At 52.7% G+C, this 12,452-nt stretch overlaps 5 protein-coding genes across 5 annotated transcripts; 2 read left to right on the top strand and 3 right to left on the bottom strand.

The window, feature by feature from the left end:
• Positions 1 to 270: 270 nt before the first annotated feature.
• Positions 271 to 831, top strand: MYCFIDRAFT_22517 (uncharacterized protein; the record flags this gene model as incomplete). Its single annotated transcript, XM_007930559.1, has 1 exon — positions 271 to 831. A coding segment is annotated over one exon (561 nt), but the record flags the coding sequence as incomplete, so codon positions are not given.
• Positions 832 to 4,083: 3,252 nt separating this feature from the next.
• MYCFIDRAFT_86742 (uncharacterized protein) lies at positions 4,084 to 5,925 on the bottom strand. Its single transcript, XM_007930907.1, has 2 exons — positions 5,682 to 5,925; positions 4,084 to 5,623 (listed from the first exon to the last, which is right to left on the bottom strand). The coding sequence occupies exons 1-2, from the start codon at positions 5,866 to 5,868 to the stop codon at positions 4,425 to 4,427; spliced, it is 1,386 nt and encodes a 461-aa protein (XP_007929098.1). The 5' UTR covers positions 5,869 to 5,925; the 3' UTR covers positions 4,084 to 4,424.
• A 384-nt stretch (positions 5,926 to 6,309) lies between these two features.
• MYCFIDRAFT_155847 (uncharacterized protein) lies at positions 6,310 to 7,848 on the bottom strand (the record flags this gene model as incomplete). Its single annotated transcript, XM_007930908.1, has 1 exon — positions 6,310 to 7,848. The coding sequence occupies exon 1, from the start codon at positions 7,816 to 7,818 to the stop codon at positions 6,310 to 6,312; it is 1,509 nt and encodes a 502-aa protein (XP_007929099.1). The 5' UTR covers positions 7,819 to 7,848.
• Positions 7,849 to 8,014: 166 nt separating this feature from the next.
• Positions 8,015 to 9,388, bottom strand: MYCFIDRAFT_177017 (uncharacterized protein; the record flags this gene model as incomplete). The annotated part of the gene is made up of 11 exons (XM_007930909.1): positions 8,015 to 8,029; positions 8,061 to 8,113; positions 8,142 to 8,202; positions 8,241 to 8,709; positions 8,738 to 8,859; positions 8,896 to 8,915; positions 8,946 to 8,952; positions 8,985 to 9,106; positions 9,152 to 9,216; positions 9,264 to 9,322; positions 9,365 to 9,388. The coding sequence occupies 11 exons, from the start codon at positions 9,386 to 9,388 to the stop codon at positions 8,015 to 8,017; spliced, it is 1,017 nt and encodes a 338-aa protein (XP_007929100.1).
• Positions 9,389 to 10,202: 814 nt separating this feature from the next.
• Positions 10,203 to 11,926, top strand: MYCFIDRAFT_189724 (uncharacterized protein; the record flags this gene model as incomplete). The annotated part of the gene is made up of 2 exons (XM_007930910.1): positions 10,203 to 10,302; positions 10,359 to 11,926. 2 exons carry the CDS (start codon positions 10,203 to 10,205, stop codon positions 11,924 to 11,926), a joined length of 1,668 nt encoding a protein of 555 aa, XP_007929101.1.
• Positions 11,927 to 12,452: the final 526 nt, after the last annotated feature.

Here is a 12,452-nt window from a genome sequence, read left to right on the forward strand (position 1 = left end):
GGCTATGCCCTCCTTTCGGCTTAGGCGGCCAGCATAGTCTACCGTGGATCGAGACATGAGCATTCGCAGGGCGAGCTTCCCAAAGTGCCTCGATCCACGGCAGCGGAGCCACCGGGATACCACAAGTGTGCTGTCAGTCGAGCGCCAAGTTTGTCCTTTGATCCGAAGGCGCAATGGATTCCTGCTGGTGGAAGCTACTTTGTTGACATCGAGATCGGTACGTGGCCAAAGGATGGCGGCCGGCTCTTGCCCACGGCACTGACGCTGTGAATAGGATCCCCACCGCAACCTTTCAAAGTTCTGCTCGACACAGGGAGCGACCTCCTTTGGGTTCCCGATGCAGCCTCTTCAGCATGTCGCAATGACACATGTGCTGGCGGCCAGTTCACCTCCAATGCCTCTACAACCTTTTCAGCCGCCGAAAATGCACTTCCATTCAAGATAGCCTATATGGACGGATCTCTAGAGCAAGGGGTATATGCCGCAGATATGGTTGGCCTGGGCGATGTCTCGCTGACCAACTTCACCTTCGGTCTCGCGAGTACTGTCCAGATCTCCCCGAGTATTCCGGACGGACCACAGTTCGGCATCATGGGAATCTCCTACAGCTCCGCGCGGGAATACAATTGTACGAACTCGGAGCAACCGAGCACTTGCGCCGTGATTCCCACGGTGATTGACCGAATGCACGATTCCGGTGTCATTGGCTCGCGCTCTTATTCGATCTACTTGGACGACATTGTCGAGCAGAAAGGAAATATCCTCTTCGGTGCGGTCGATACCGCCAAATTCTATGGCGACCTTGTCACTATGAACACTGTAAAGCCGCGCGGGAATGACTACCACTTCCAAACGCTGTACCTGACATCTGCAACGCTGGTCACAAATGACACATCGAAGGAGTTGCCATTGGCTCGCTCTTCCTTTCCGGCAACGCTGGACACAGGCGCAGCTGGGATGTACGTGCCTAGCAATGTTTACAAGCAATTCATCGAACAGATACCAGACCGTGCTCGAGCGGATGCATATCTTCCGCCCATATACTATTGCGACCAGGCCAACACCACATTGGGTCTTTCCATTGGTCTCAAGGATGCTCGAAACGGGTCAACCACTATCGAGGTGCCGTTCCGTGAGATGCTGACTCCGATACACGACAATGGCGACATCTACAACCAGAGCTGGTCCACTACTCCACTCATGAAAGATGGAAGGGCTGTGTGCCAACTCAGTCTAGTTCCCTCATCCGGATCAATTCTCACTCTTGGAGACCCTCTGCTACGCAGTGCGTACACATTCCACAACCTGGACGAACACACCATCTCGATTGCGCAGCCAAGCTTCTTCACCGATAAGGAGAACATTGTCACTGTCAGAAAAGGCCCTACGCCTCACCTGACTGGGCTTGGAGTAGATTCAATTGTCGGCGGCCATGTCGATGCTCCAGAGTCTTCATCAGACTCCGATCCAGCTACGAACTCCCATGTCCAAGAGTTCGCACAGCCAGGAGAAGGTCAGGGCAGCCCCGCTGGGGACATCCCTTGTCCCGTTGTCGAACGAGATTGTCCATGCGTAGCGACAGATACTTGCGAAGCATGCAAAACCTCTCCCGGCCTCTTCAGTCCGAAATGCCTCGACTTCTACGAACGACTTCAGAAGTGCAACTGCATGACCCCGATGTTCAAGTCGCTCGGCCTACATACGGCTCAGGAGTCATCCAATAGCATCGGCTCAGGTCACTGGTCAGCCTTCAAGCAGATGTTCGACACTTCCTGTGAAGCATACGAACAGCGATGCCCTAAAGCGCACAAGCACGATTGTAAAAGCTGTCAGCATGCACTCGAGGCCCTGCAAGAACATCCTGAAGACGACGAGAAGTTTCGCAAAGTAATCAAGAAGTGCAGCAAGTTCAAAAAGCAACTTTGCACAAACGGATGTCTTACAGATGAGAAATGTCAGATCGGGACATCCTTGGATGGGTCTAGCATCGCGACCATGCCACAGCGCTCAGGGCATAGCGAAGAAGAGGGTAGCATGACCCCCAGGAGTCTTTTATCGCATCTTCAGAACCCCTATCCTCATCCCAAGTGCGACCAGGTTTTGAGATGTCCCAAAGTACACCAGGGTCTTTGCAAAGACTGCATGAAAGCGATGCAGACCCATTTGAAGGATCCTCATGACTACTGGAAAGATCAGAGGTTCCGCAGAAAGTGCCTCAAGTACGAGCACCAACTTTGCAACTCCGGCTGCGTCAAGGCCGATTACTGCACTCTCCTACCAGGACTCAGCGCCGCTGACCTTGTGGCCTCGCCAGAACCAAGGAATGTGCTCGATGAACCAGACTCTGAGGACCTCCTCCACGATCCAATCACACCTGTTCCAGACAACCCCAGATGCAAACAACTCAAGAAGCACTGCTACCACATTGATGGACACGACTGCAGGAAATGTGGGAGAGCTTTTGAAAAATACCTGAAGTATCCGAACAGCCCAAAGATAACAGACAAATACGACAGAGACTGTGTGGAGTTCTTCCAGCAGTTTCGTCGCAGTGGATGTAGCGACGCGACTGCGACTGGTGAACATGCCTCCGCCGATCAGCCACAGCCCCTGCGAGAGAAGGAGGTAATCACCGATGTGAAGCTGAGAGACATGCTCCAAAACTTCACTACTAGCTCAGTCTGCGGTGAGCTCGCGAGTGGATGTTCGGACGTATCGGAGAGTGAATGTCAGGTTTGCGAACGTGTGATGTCGGAGGCTCGGTCCTTGACCGAGATCAAGAATGCCTGTCTGAAGCTTTACGACCAGTTGTGTGCAGACAACCGCACCTGTCCTGGCCTGACAGAGTCTGAATGCACGGTGGTGAATTTGCCACTGATTCGCAGCATACCTAAACTGCCACCAGCACCAGAGGAGACAGCTGTGTCCGTCTATCCAACTTCGGCCTCCTCACTCAGCACTGTCACGGGAATGCCGACGCTTATGGAGCGACAGGAGGCCGGCACTGAATGCAGCTCTTCCAACCCTGCGAATTACAACTCGTCTTCGACTATCGATCCCATTCCCAGCCCAGCAACCTCAACTCGAGAGCCCGCCGAACCCAAGTTCGAAAACTGGCCATGCGACTGGCTCGCAAGTCTCCATTGTTACGAGGCTACAGGAGCTTGTTTTGAGTGCAAGTTGAGTGGTAACGGGTGCGAGGAATTCAAGGCTCTTCTCACCAAATGCAACAAGTCTGGAGAAGGCAATACCGATTTGACGATGATGTTTGCAGGTCTGTCGACAATTGCGGAGCGACAGGATATCGGCTCGCCGACTGGTAGTGACAGGCCTCTGGGAATCGATGTACCTCCCAGCTCGACCGTAGCGACTGAGCGACCTCATGACAGTGATTACACGGAGCCGTCCTGCGCCTACCTCGCAGTGGAGGCCAGGTGCCACGCAGCGGCGGCAGCTTGTACTTCCTGCAAGATTCATGGCGTTGGTTGCGAGGAGTACAACACTCTGTTGTCATTATGCGGCGAACAGAATGATAGGAATAATGATGACGAATTGAGAATGAAGGTCCCTGAGCTTGGTGCTTAGGTCACTGTAATAATACCTGTGATTCGACATGGCTTGGTTTGGTAGAGCTTGGTGGAGTAATGTTTGATGGGAAGGATGGGGAATTGGTGCCTGGGGTGTAGTGTAGGTAGTTGCTGTTGAGGTGTTATACCTGGTGATGGAATATGACTTTAATTTTCTATTCATGTTTGCTCTCTCTTGACACTCTTGATCGTGCGATGAAAATTGGAATTCCGAGAGACAGGTTTTGCGATGATGATTATCGGGGCTGACCGAGAAGAGAAAATTCCGATTCTTTTCCACTGCTCACGTTTGATCTCTATCATTCCTGTCGAGTTCGAGGGCGTCGACTCTTACGCTTCAACGCCGCGTTGAATTTCTGTGTGTAAAGGTAGTAGATTGCGACTCAATACCCCAATACTTGGATATTCTAGTTCAATCCTGTTATTACACGCCGAGGAAGGCTTTCAGGGCAGAACGGGTGAGACAGGAAGTTGGTGACAGGGTCGCATGACATTTGCTATTGCTCTCCACGTAATTGGAGTTGTGAGGTGATTTGCATTTACTACTTCGTTGGACTGAGTAAGTTCGAATTCATTTTCATGCGCGTTGTATCTGAGATCGTTCCTACGTTCTTCTCCGATCGCGTCCAGTTCTGGGCTGAGTGCCTTGCGCGATTTTTGCAGCAGCGGAAGCTCTCCTTGCCAGGAGCTCCTTGATGACGCGATTGCGAGGTCGTGGTGATGAGACTGTTCTATTTCTGGCTGAATCTCTCGGTCGCTTTGCCTCTGGTGTGGCCCCTTCTTCTTCTCTCTTCTTTGGATAGACCAGGTGTGTTACTACAAAAAGGGTCGCACAGCTTATGGGCCATTCGACTCTGCAGTGGTGGCCGGTGCGTTGCCGTTTGGTGCGGCGTTGACACGTGGGAGCTGTGTCTCATCGTGAAGTCTGATGCCGACCAGGTAGCAGGGCATGAGAAGCAGCAGCAGCTCGCCCTCCTTGAACTCAGCCAAGATTTTCGGCAAATCTTCCTCAAATCCAGCCTCATTTCGATCTTGCTCTGGCCAGTCACCAAGAGATAGCGAGAACTTGTTTCCAATTGACTCGTATAAGTCCCCGCATCTCACGGTCTCTCCGTTGAGCTTCAAGAGGGTCTTGGCGGCGCTTTGTTGTAAGATCTCAAGGGCGATTTTGTATCTACGCCCAAGTGGCAGATTGGTGGTGCCTTGACAGAAACTGTCGCTCAGGGCTGCACCCATGCATTTGAACGACGCCAATAGTGGGGGCATGAGTAGTGTTTGGCTGACGTAGACTTGCTCATCACCTGTCATAGAGGGCCGCACCCTTTCCATCCAGTCCATTTGCGGCCGTAAAGACCGAATGGCCCTTAAAAGGTCTTGTGGATGTACCATATAAGGTGGAGCAGTGAAAGCAGACAATTCTTCCGGCTGCCGGTATTGTGGGGGCGCAACTTGCTCGGCATTTGCCTGATAGCTTGCCTGAACCACTTGTCGCAGCACCGCAGTGAAGCTAAGCTCAAGCCAGGCGTAGGGGAGAGTGTCATTCGGCGACGACGACCCTCGTCTCGCAAACAGCGACTCGTTGTTTGGGGCTCGCAGTACGCGTTGGACTTCTTTCTCCATTGCTAGAAAAAGATGCGAGCCAGGAAGGGTCTGCTGACTGAGTCGTGAGAGTACCGATTCGATTGCAGACGCTATGCTCTTCCAGCCCTCTCGAATTTCGGGATCTGATACCGCCACGGTGAGGATGCCTGGTTGGCGCAAGGTTGTCAGGATAGCAGCAACAGCAGCAGCGAGGAGGGTGTCGTAATTGACGAATGAGTTTTGGGAAAGCAGTGAGCAGACGAGCATTGCATGGGCAATGCAGACGTGATCAGGGCTTCTGTCGATGATGTCGCGGACGGCAGCTCCGTCGTATGGGAAATCGAAAACGACGCGTGCCAGCATGCGGTCAACAAGAGTTGGCAGGGCATGCTCCGACTCATTTTCTTCTCCGTCCGCCCCTGGTTTCTGGTAAAGCTCGTGGCGACATGATGGACCTGGATTGCAGCAAGTCAGCTCCCGTGTTCCGGCGACGTTGCTCGCAGATGAACTGACAGGTATGCGACGTCGCCAGCCACTGCTTCAAACATTTGAAGCAGAAGACATGGCCACATGAGGTCGAAGTCGGCTCGACGATCGGCTCGTGGCACACGGGACACTGTTGGTCCGGCGCGATGGCGATTTCCGCGCCGCAGGCAGGTTGGAGTTGTGCCAGGAAGTCGTCCTTTGAACGTAGCGCCATAGTGGACACTGGGTGAGGGCGGAGGCGAGGGTGAGGGTGAGGGTGAGGGTGAGGGTGAGGGTGAGGGTGAGGGTGAGGGCGAGGGTGAGGGCGCATTCAAGATCTCGGACACCTGCACGTCTTTTATCTCAAGCCAGAAAACGCGCTACGCGTCGACTTGTTTTGGAATGCCCCACTTGCCTGGTGGTTGCTGCCTGCAAGGGTCGTCGGCGTCGGCGTCGGCGTCGGCGTCCATATGCGAATTGACGTCAAAAAGCAATTAAAAGCGCTGAATCTTCAAGTTCTTGAATATGGAGATGGCGAAATCACTTCTCTCTAAGATGTCGCAGGTACCACAACGACAACGACAACCCGGCTCCTCGACGCCATGCTAAACACAGATTCCCATATCATTGGTCATTGTCGTAAAAATGCAATCGCTTCCCGGCATTCTGTGGAACGTCATCCTTCGAAGGCCTCAAAAGTGACCACTTCAACGCTGAGCTCTTCTAGATCCATGAGCACCACTTGCCCAGTTTCCTTGAAGCTAGGCACTGCGATGAGCTTCACCAGCTGGCCATGCGGTCCTTCAATGGTGCTGCTCTCGAAATTGGGCTGACACCCAGCAAAGTAGACGTGCGGACATTCTTGGATCACGAATTTGTCTCCATCCTGGAATGGGAAGCACCAGAGAGTGTCGGGAGCGGTCGGAGCAGACAAGCGCCATCTCAACATCGCTTCCATCATCTCTAATCTCTCCTCTCCGTCGACGTACTTGTAGACATCCTCCACCGTTTGACCGCCTGCGCCCAGAAATCTCCAGCCTTGAAGGTCGAACTCAGCAGGATTCGTGGTGGAGTCGAACCATGGAGAGTCTGTCTCGGTGGCGAGCGGTGCGGCCATGTACGCTCTACACCGGGTGAACATGGCAGGATGAATGGGCTGCTGAGGTAATGCTGTCGAAGTCGGATCTGTAAGGCCCGGCAGGAGCGTGATTGGTATTGACGGCAGTAGCGATGCCATGTATGAATCCAATCTCTCCGTTGGATTTGCATTATACGCTGATGCATCGTAGCCGTACGTACGCTTTCCAGATTTCTTTGCTGCTGCGACTTCCTCCCGCGAGGGTATGGGCTGGCCATGAGCAAGTGTGTTTCCAGCAATAATGAGTCGTGATATTTGTGATGCTGCTGATTGTTCATCCAGTCCCCCTGCTTCACCAAGCAAGTACTCGGCAAGCATATCCAGCATAAGCGTGTCTCCGTCATCACCACTGATTGACAAGCCAGACACTATCGCCACTTTTCCACCAGACTCTCGCTTCTGGCTGGCCTTCTTGCCTTTCAGTGCAGCATCTCCATCGTCTCTCTCCCATCTCTGCGGTTGACGTGGCAGGTCCGGGACTCTTATATCCAGAACCTCAAAATCGCCGTCCGAGTTCTCCGTGCCCAATACAGCCACAATGGCACCTGTCACCAACAATACGCTCGCCAGGAAGCCGCCAGTCAGCTTCAGCCGACCACTCTCATCCTCCAGCATCATGGAGACATTGCCTTCCCCAGGGTTGTATTTTTGCCTTGCAGGCGGGGCAGCGATCCAATGCTCCTTCCCAATGTCCTCCAGCACATTTGGCTTTAGCGGCATCTCGACGAAGACCGTACCAATGACCCAGCAGAGGTGCCCTTGCCGCACATCTAGCACTCTGTCCACTTTCCTCGCCTGTTCTCCGCCAATGTGGAAGTCGCTGAATGCTTCCGAGGCTATTGATTCCACGGCGGGTTTGAGCTGGGCGAGGCGCGTAAAGTACATGTCGGCATATTGCTGTTGGTATTGTTTGGCTTCGTTGCGCGGAAGTGTAAAGGTCGATAGAGGGTTGTAGATGGCATTGCTGCGCTCGTGGCACTCGTATTGCGTCGTCTTGTCGCTTGGTTTTGATAGAAGAGCATCGTCGCTGGCGTTGTCGACGGCCATTTTGGGGAGAATACGAGGATACGATGTTAGACAAACTATGGCTCAGTATATGAGGCAAAATACCAGTCAGTCCGAGTGAAGCATTGGTCCGGCACCGCGAAGGACGCGTCAAGCTAGAACTACTCTACGCGTGTGGTAGAGGCATGATCGTCGCTTTCGCTTTCGCTTTCGGACCCTTGTCTTCTTGCTGCTGTAATCAACTCCCGCTCCGCTTCACCATCATCCATTGCTGCAACTATCACACTGCGATAACTCATGCGGCGGCCAACATAATACAGCTTTCTGCCACCCTGCGCTTCCCAAGCAACATGGTGAAAGCTCACCGCTCGCTTCGACGTATATAGTGTCCGTCCCTTGGCTCCTTGAATGCTTGATACGTCGACACTCAGCGTTCATTTGAACGAATTCTCGGCTTCTTCCACCTGGGTCTGATCCTCATTATTTCCGATCTGAATTGGAGGCTTCGATCTGCCGGTCGAGTCGGCGGTCTTGGCATCGCTTGTGCGAGCGCGATCGAGAGGCAGATAGTTGCGCTCGGTTTGAAGGTGCGCGACTACAGATAATCCGTTCGTAAAGCTAACTGACTGCTTTTGGCGGTTTTGGGCAGTCGCTGGGATCCTCATAGTTCGCTCATTCAAATCCCTCATCACTTTAGGGTGGTATAGCAAGTTGAGAGGCATGGACGCAATCTGCTCGACCAATGCTTCCAAGCGCGAATCGCTCTCCTCGCCGACATCCCAAAGCTCCAGCTTTACCATTCGATCTTTTAGTTGCGCACGCATCTCTTCCAGACGCTCCAGCTCTTTTTTCTCGTTGTACAGGAGCTCGCCTCGACCGTTCGATGGCGGCATTTTGTATCTCAAGCGTTGTCCAGCAGGACTAAGGGCTTGACTTGGCTTGAAGAAGAACGCGTTATCACGTTCTCCAGGTAGGATTGAGCGTGCGCTGAGGTGAATGAACGGACTTACGACTGTCGAAATGCGACGAATGAATGATCTGGCGCGCAGCGGGCCTCGTCAAAGGCTCGAGAGCTGCTATTGGCTACATGCCGTTTGTAACATGAAGCGGCCTAGTCACTCTTGCCTTTTCGGGAAGGACTCAGCAGTCATTCACTTGCTGCACGTCACCTGAGACCTCGCAGCATTTAACAAGCGACTCGATATAACCATGGAATACGTTTCTTGATTTTGCAACACGTCTGCCGGACATTTTGATCCCGTACAGTCAGCGTGCGGCAACCAGTGACAGACGAGGTAAGTCAGTGGCTTTCTCAGCTTATGGAACGAATCTTAGCAAATCGAGTCTTTGTACGTGCTATCCTTTTCCGGGGGACGCAGTCCTCTTTGTATGCTCGACATTTTAACAAAGCGATGCTGACCAGTAAAGCTTGAAAGCTCGCTCAGGGCAGCCAACAACACGAGCAATATCCTTCGTTGACTTACCACGAATGCATATAGTACAAGATCGAAGTCATGGACAGGCTTCGTGGCTTCATGAATAATTTCTGGCCGCGGCCATCACATACGCCACAACTAGATACTGCCACAGTGTCGGGTCGAGAGAGCACCATATCTGGCTCTCGTTGATCTCGGCATGTCAGTCCCTCAGACTCCTGAACGTGGTCTTGACGAGATACCGACTGGTGGTGGGCTTGAGGAGGAGGAGGATATTATACATTCTTCTGAGTCTGGACAGGGAAGGAAGAGGAGAGGGCTGAATCGTGTTCGTGCGGCGATTGTGCAGGATGCTGATCCGCGGAGAAGTCCTTCGTTGCCTTCCAGCCGCGAGTTCAGGGGAATTGGGAGTGATAGTCCAGTTTGGGAAAGGATGACGGCGTCACTGTCGCCAGATACAGGTATTGAGAGGAAGAGGAGGCTACGTGATTATGAGGCCGAAATGGAAGAGGAGTGGGAGACGGTGTAAGAGGACGTCGGATAGAGTTATCGAGATCCTTGCTAGCGTTGCGGCATGCCGAAAGCGCCTTGCCGAGAATGCCTGATCATCCAAGAGCGAGAGCAGAGCACGCTTTCACTCGTATGTCACAGGAGGCACTGCATTTCCGAACTCATCGCCGTCCTCCCACATCACAACACTGCACATCTTCGCGTGTCGTCTGATGAAGCACGCCAATGCCGATGTCCGCCGCCGAAGAAGCCACTCAAAAGACGCACGGGCAGCGACCGATTAGCGTGCTTCGGAGTAGAACTGCATACCTTAGCAGATGCCTCGGCGAGTCGGAGTGAGCCTGCGTGCGTGACAAAGATCATTGTGCCTTCTCGTCCAGAGTTGCGAAGGATGTAGCATCTAGCATCTATGCTGAAATTCGCTGTCGACATTGCCGGCTTCCACTTCAAGTCTAGCTCCCATTGACGAGAACAGCGACAATGCCTTCGCAATCGCCGTATCCCGAACTCAAGATACCGAACGTCGGCCTTTGGGACTTCCTGTTCGAGAGGAAGGACAGAGACTTTCCGGATGACAAAGGCGCATGATATCGATGCCAGCATGCAGGTAGAAGACCTTGCTGACTTAATGCGCAGTCATCTACGTTGACCCAGCCACCGACCGATCATATACATACGCCCAAGTCAAGAACACCGCCATCGAGTTCGGGAAAGGTCTGAAAGGTCTCTGGGATTGGCAGAAGGGCGATGTCCTCGCGCTATACACGCCGAACTGCATAGATACGCCAGCGATCACATGGGGCACGCATTGGGCGGGTGGGATTGTGTCGCCTGCAAATCCAGGCTACACTGTTGAAGAGCTTGCATACCAGTTGAAGGATAGTGGGGCAAGAGCAATCATCACGCAACTACCTCAACTGCCACTTGCCGTTGAGGCCGCGAAGAAGGTCGGCATACCAGAAGATCGCATCGCTTTGATCGGAGACGAGCGGGACCCCAATGGCAGGGTCAAGCACTTCACATCCGTGCGAAACATCTCTGGCACGCAACGATTCAGAAGAGCCAAGGTGAATCCGGAGAAGGACCTTGCTTTTCTTGTGTACAGTTCTGGAACCACCGGTCTGCCCAAAGGTGTCATGCTCTGCCATCGGAATATTGTTGCCAACGTGATGCAGAATACCGCAGGAGAGCACAGGCTTTCGTGGAAGCCTCACAAGGAAGCGCCAGAAGGAGATGCGATTCTCGCCTTCTTGCCCTTCTTCCATATCTACGGACTTACCTGCATCATCCATCATTGCCTATACCGAGGTCTCAAATGCGTTGTGCTACCGAAGTTCGATCTCGAGGCGTGGTGTCAGATCGTGCAAAGTCACAAAATCACAATGTCATACGTCGTCCCGCCAGTCGTGCTGCTCCTTGCAAAGCATCCGGTAGTGGACAAGTACAATCTCAGCAGTTTGCGCATACTCAATTCTGGTGCAGCACCGCTCACGAAGGAGCTGGTGGACGCCGTGTACGCTCGCATCAAAGTGCCCATCAAGCAAGGCTATGGCCTCAGCGAAACATCACCAACCACACATCTGCAGCCATGGGAGGATTGGCAGTCATCGATGGGCTCGGTCGGCAAGCTCCTTCCCAACCTTACGGCCAAATATATGTCACCAGAAGAGAAAGAACTCCCGCAAGGTGAAGTAGGCGAACTCTGGCTCAAAGGACCCAACATCTTCATGGGCTACCTCAACAACCCCGAAGGAACCAAAAACGCCCTCACACACGATGGTTATTTCAAGACCGGCGACGTTGGGTACCAAGATTCGCACGGAAATTTCTACATCACCGACCGCGTCAAAGAACTCATCAAATACAAAGGCTTCCAAGTCCCTCCCGCCGAGCTGGAAGGCTACCTCGTCGCGCATCCCAAAATCGACGACGTGGCTGTCCTCGGCGTATATCGAGAGGATCTGGCCACTGAAGTTCCTTTGGCATATGTTGTGCCCAAATCCGGCAACACGCCGAGTCCAGAATTGGCGCGGGAAATTGAGGCTTGGTTGGGCAAGAAGGTTGCTAATCACAAGAAATTGAGAGGCGGGGTTAGGTTTACGGATGCGATACCGAAGAGTGTGAGTGGGAAGATTTTGAGGAGGATGTTGAAGGTTCGGCATCAGGAGGAGGAAGAGAGGAAGAGAGGGAGGGCGAAGTTGTAGGGGATGTATGAATCGATCAATGATGAATGTGGTATGCTTGAGAGGATTTCTCTTCTGGGTTTTGAGTGTGTGGTGATTACATTGACGTGTTCGTGGTGATGTAAGTGTTAGACGAGGTGCACGTGGGTGCTTCACACAAGAACGACATGATATGCTTCAATGCTTCTTGCGTACCGCTAATTCAGGCACGACTTGGATCAGCAACAACAAGCGGAATGAATTTTGTGGATTGGTCGTTGACCTCCTACCGCTAGCTTATATCTTTCTTAGCAGTGTGACAGGGCAGTGTCACGATATTGTAGATGGGTTTTTCTTGATTGCTGAAGGTATACAGCTAGCTAATGTCCTTGGTAGCGACTATGTATGCGGATTGGGCTGTCTACGTGTGTGCAATGCAGTATGTACGAGCTGGAGAAGTTTCTGTATGCTGTTTTGTCGATTTCTTGCCGAGTTTAGGTAGCTTGGCAGTGCAATTTTCTTCATTGTTGACGGTGTACGGCTAGTTCATGTCCTTCTTGGCAATCTT

This window comes from Pseudocercospora fijiensis (assembly GCF_000340215.1).
Source record: "Pseudocercospora fijiensis CIRAD86 unplaced genomic scaffold MYCFIscaffold_7, whole genome shotgun sequence".
NCBI lineage: Eukaryota > Fungi > Ascomycota > Dothideomycetes > Mycosphaerellales > Mycosphaerellaceae > Pseudocercospora > Pseudocercospora fijiensis.

What these genes read in the sequence shown, in the direction of transcription:
- MYCFIDRAFT_86742 (XM_007930907.1), bottom strand. Translation starts at nt 5,868, where the DNA reads ATGGCGCTACGTTCAAAGGACGACTTCCTGGCACAACTCCAACCTGCC. An exon ending in GCTGGCGACGTCGCATACCT is followed by an intron (nt 5,624 to 5,681) that starts GTCAGTTCATCT and finishes GCTGCAATCCAG; the next exon opens with GTCCATCATGTCGCCACGAG.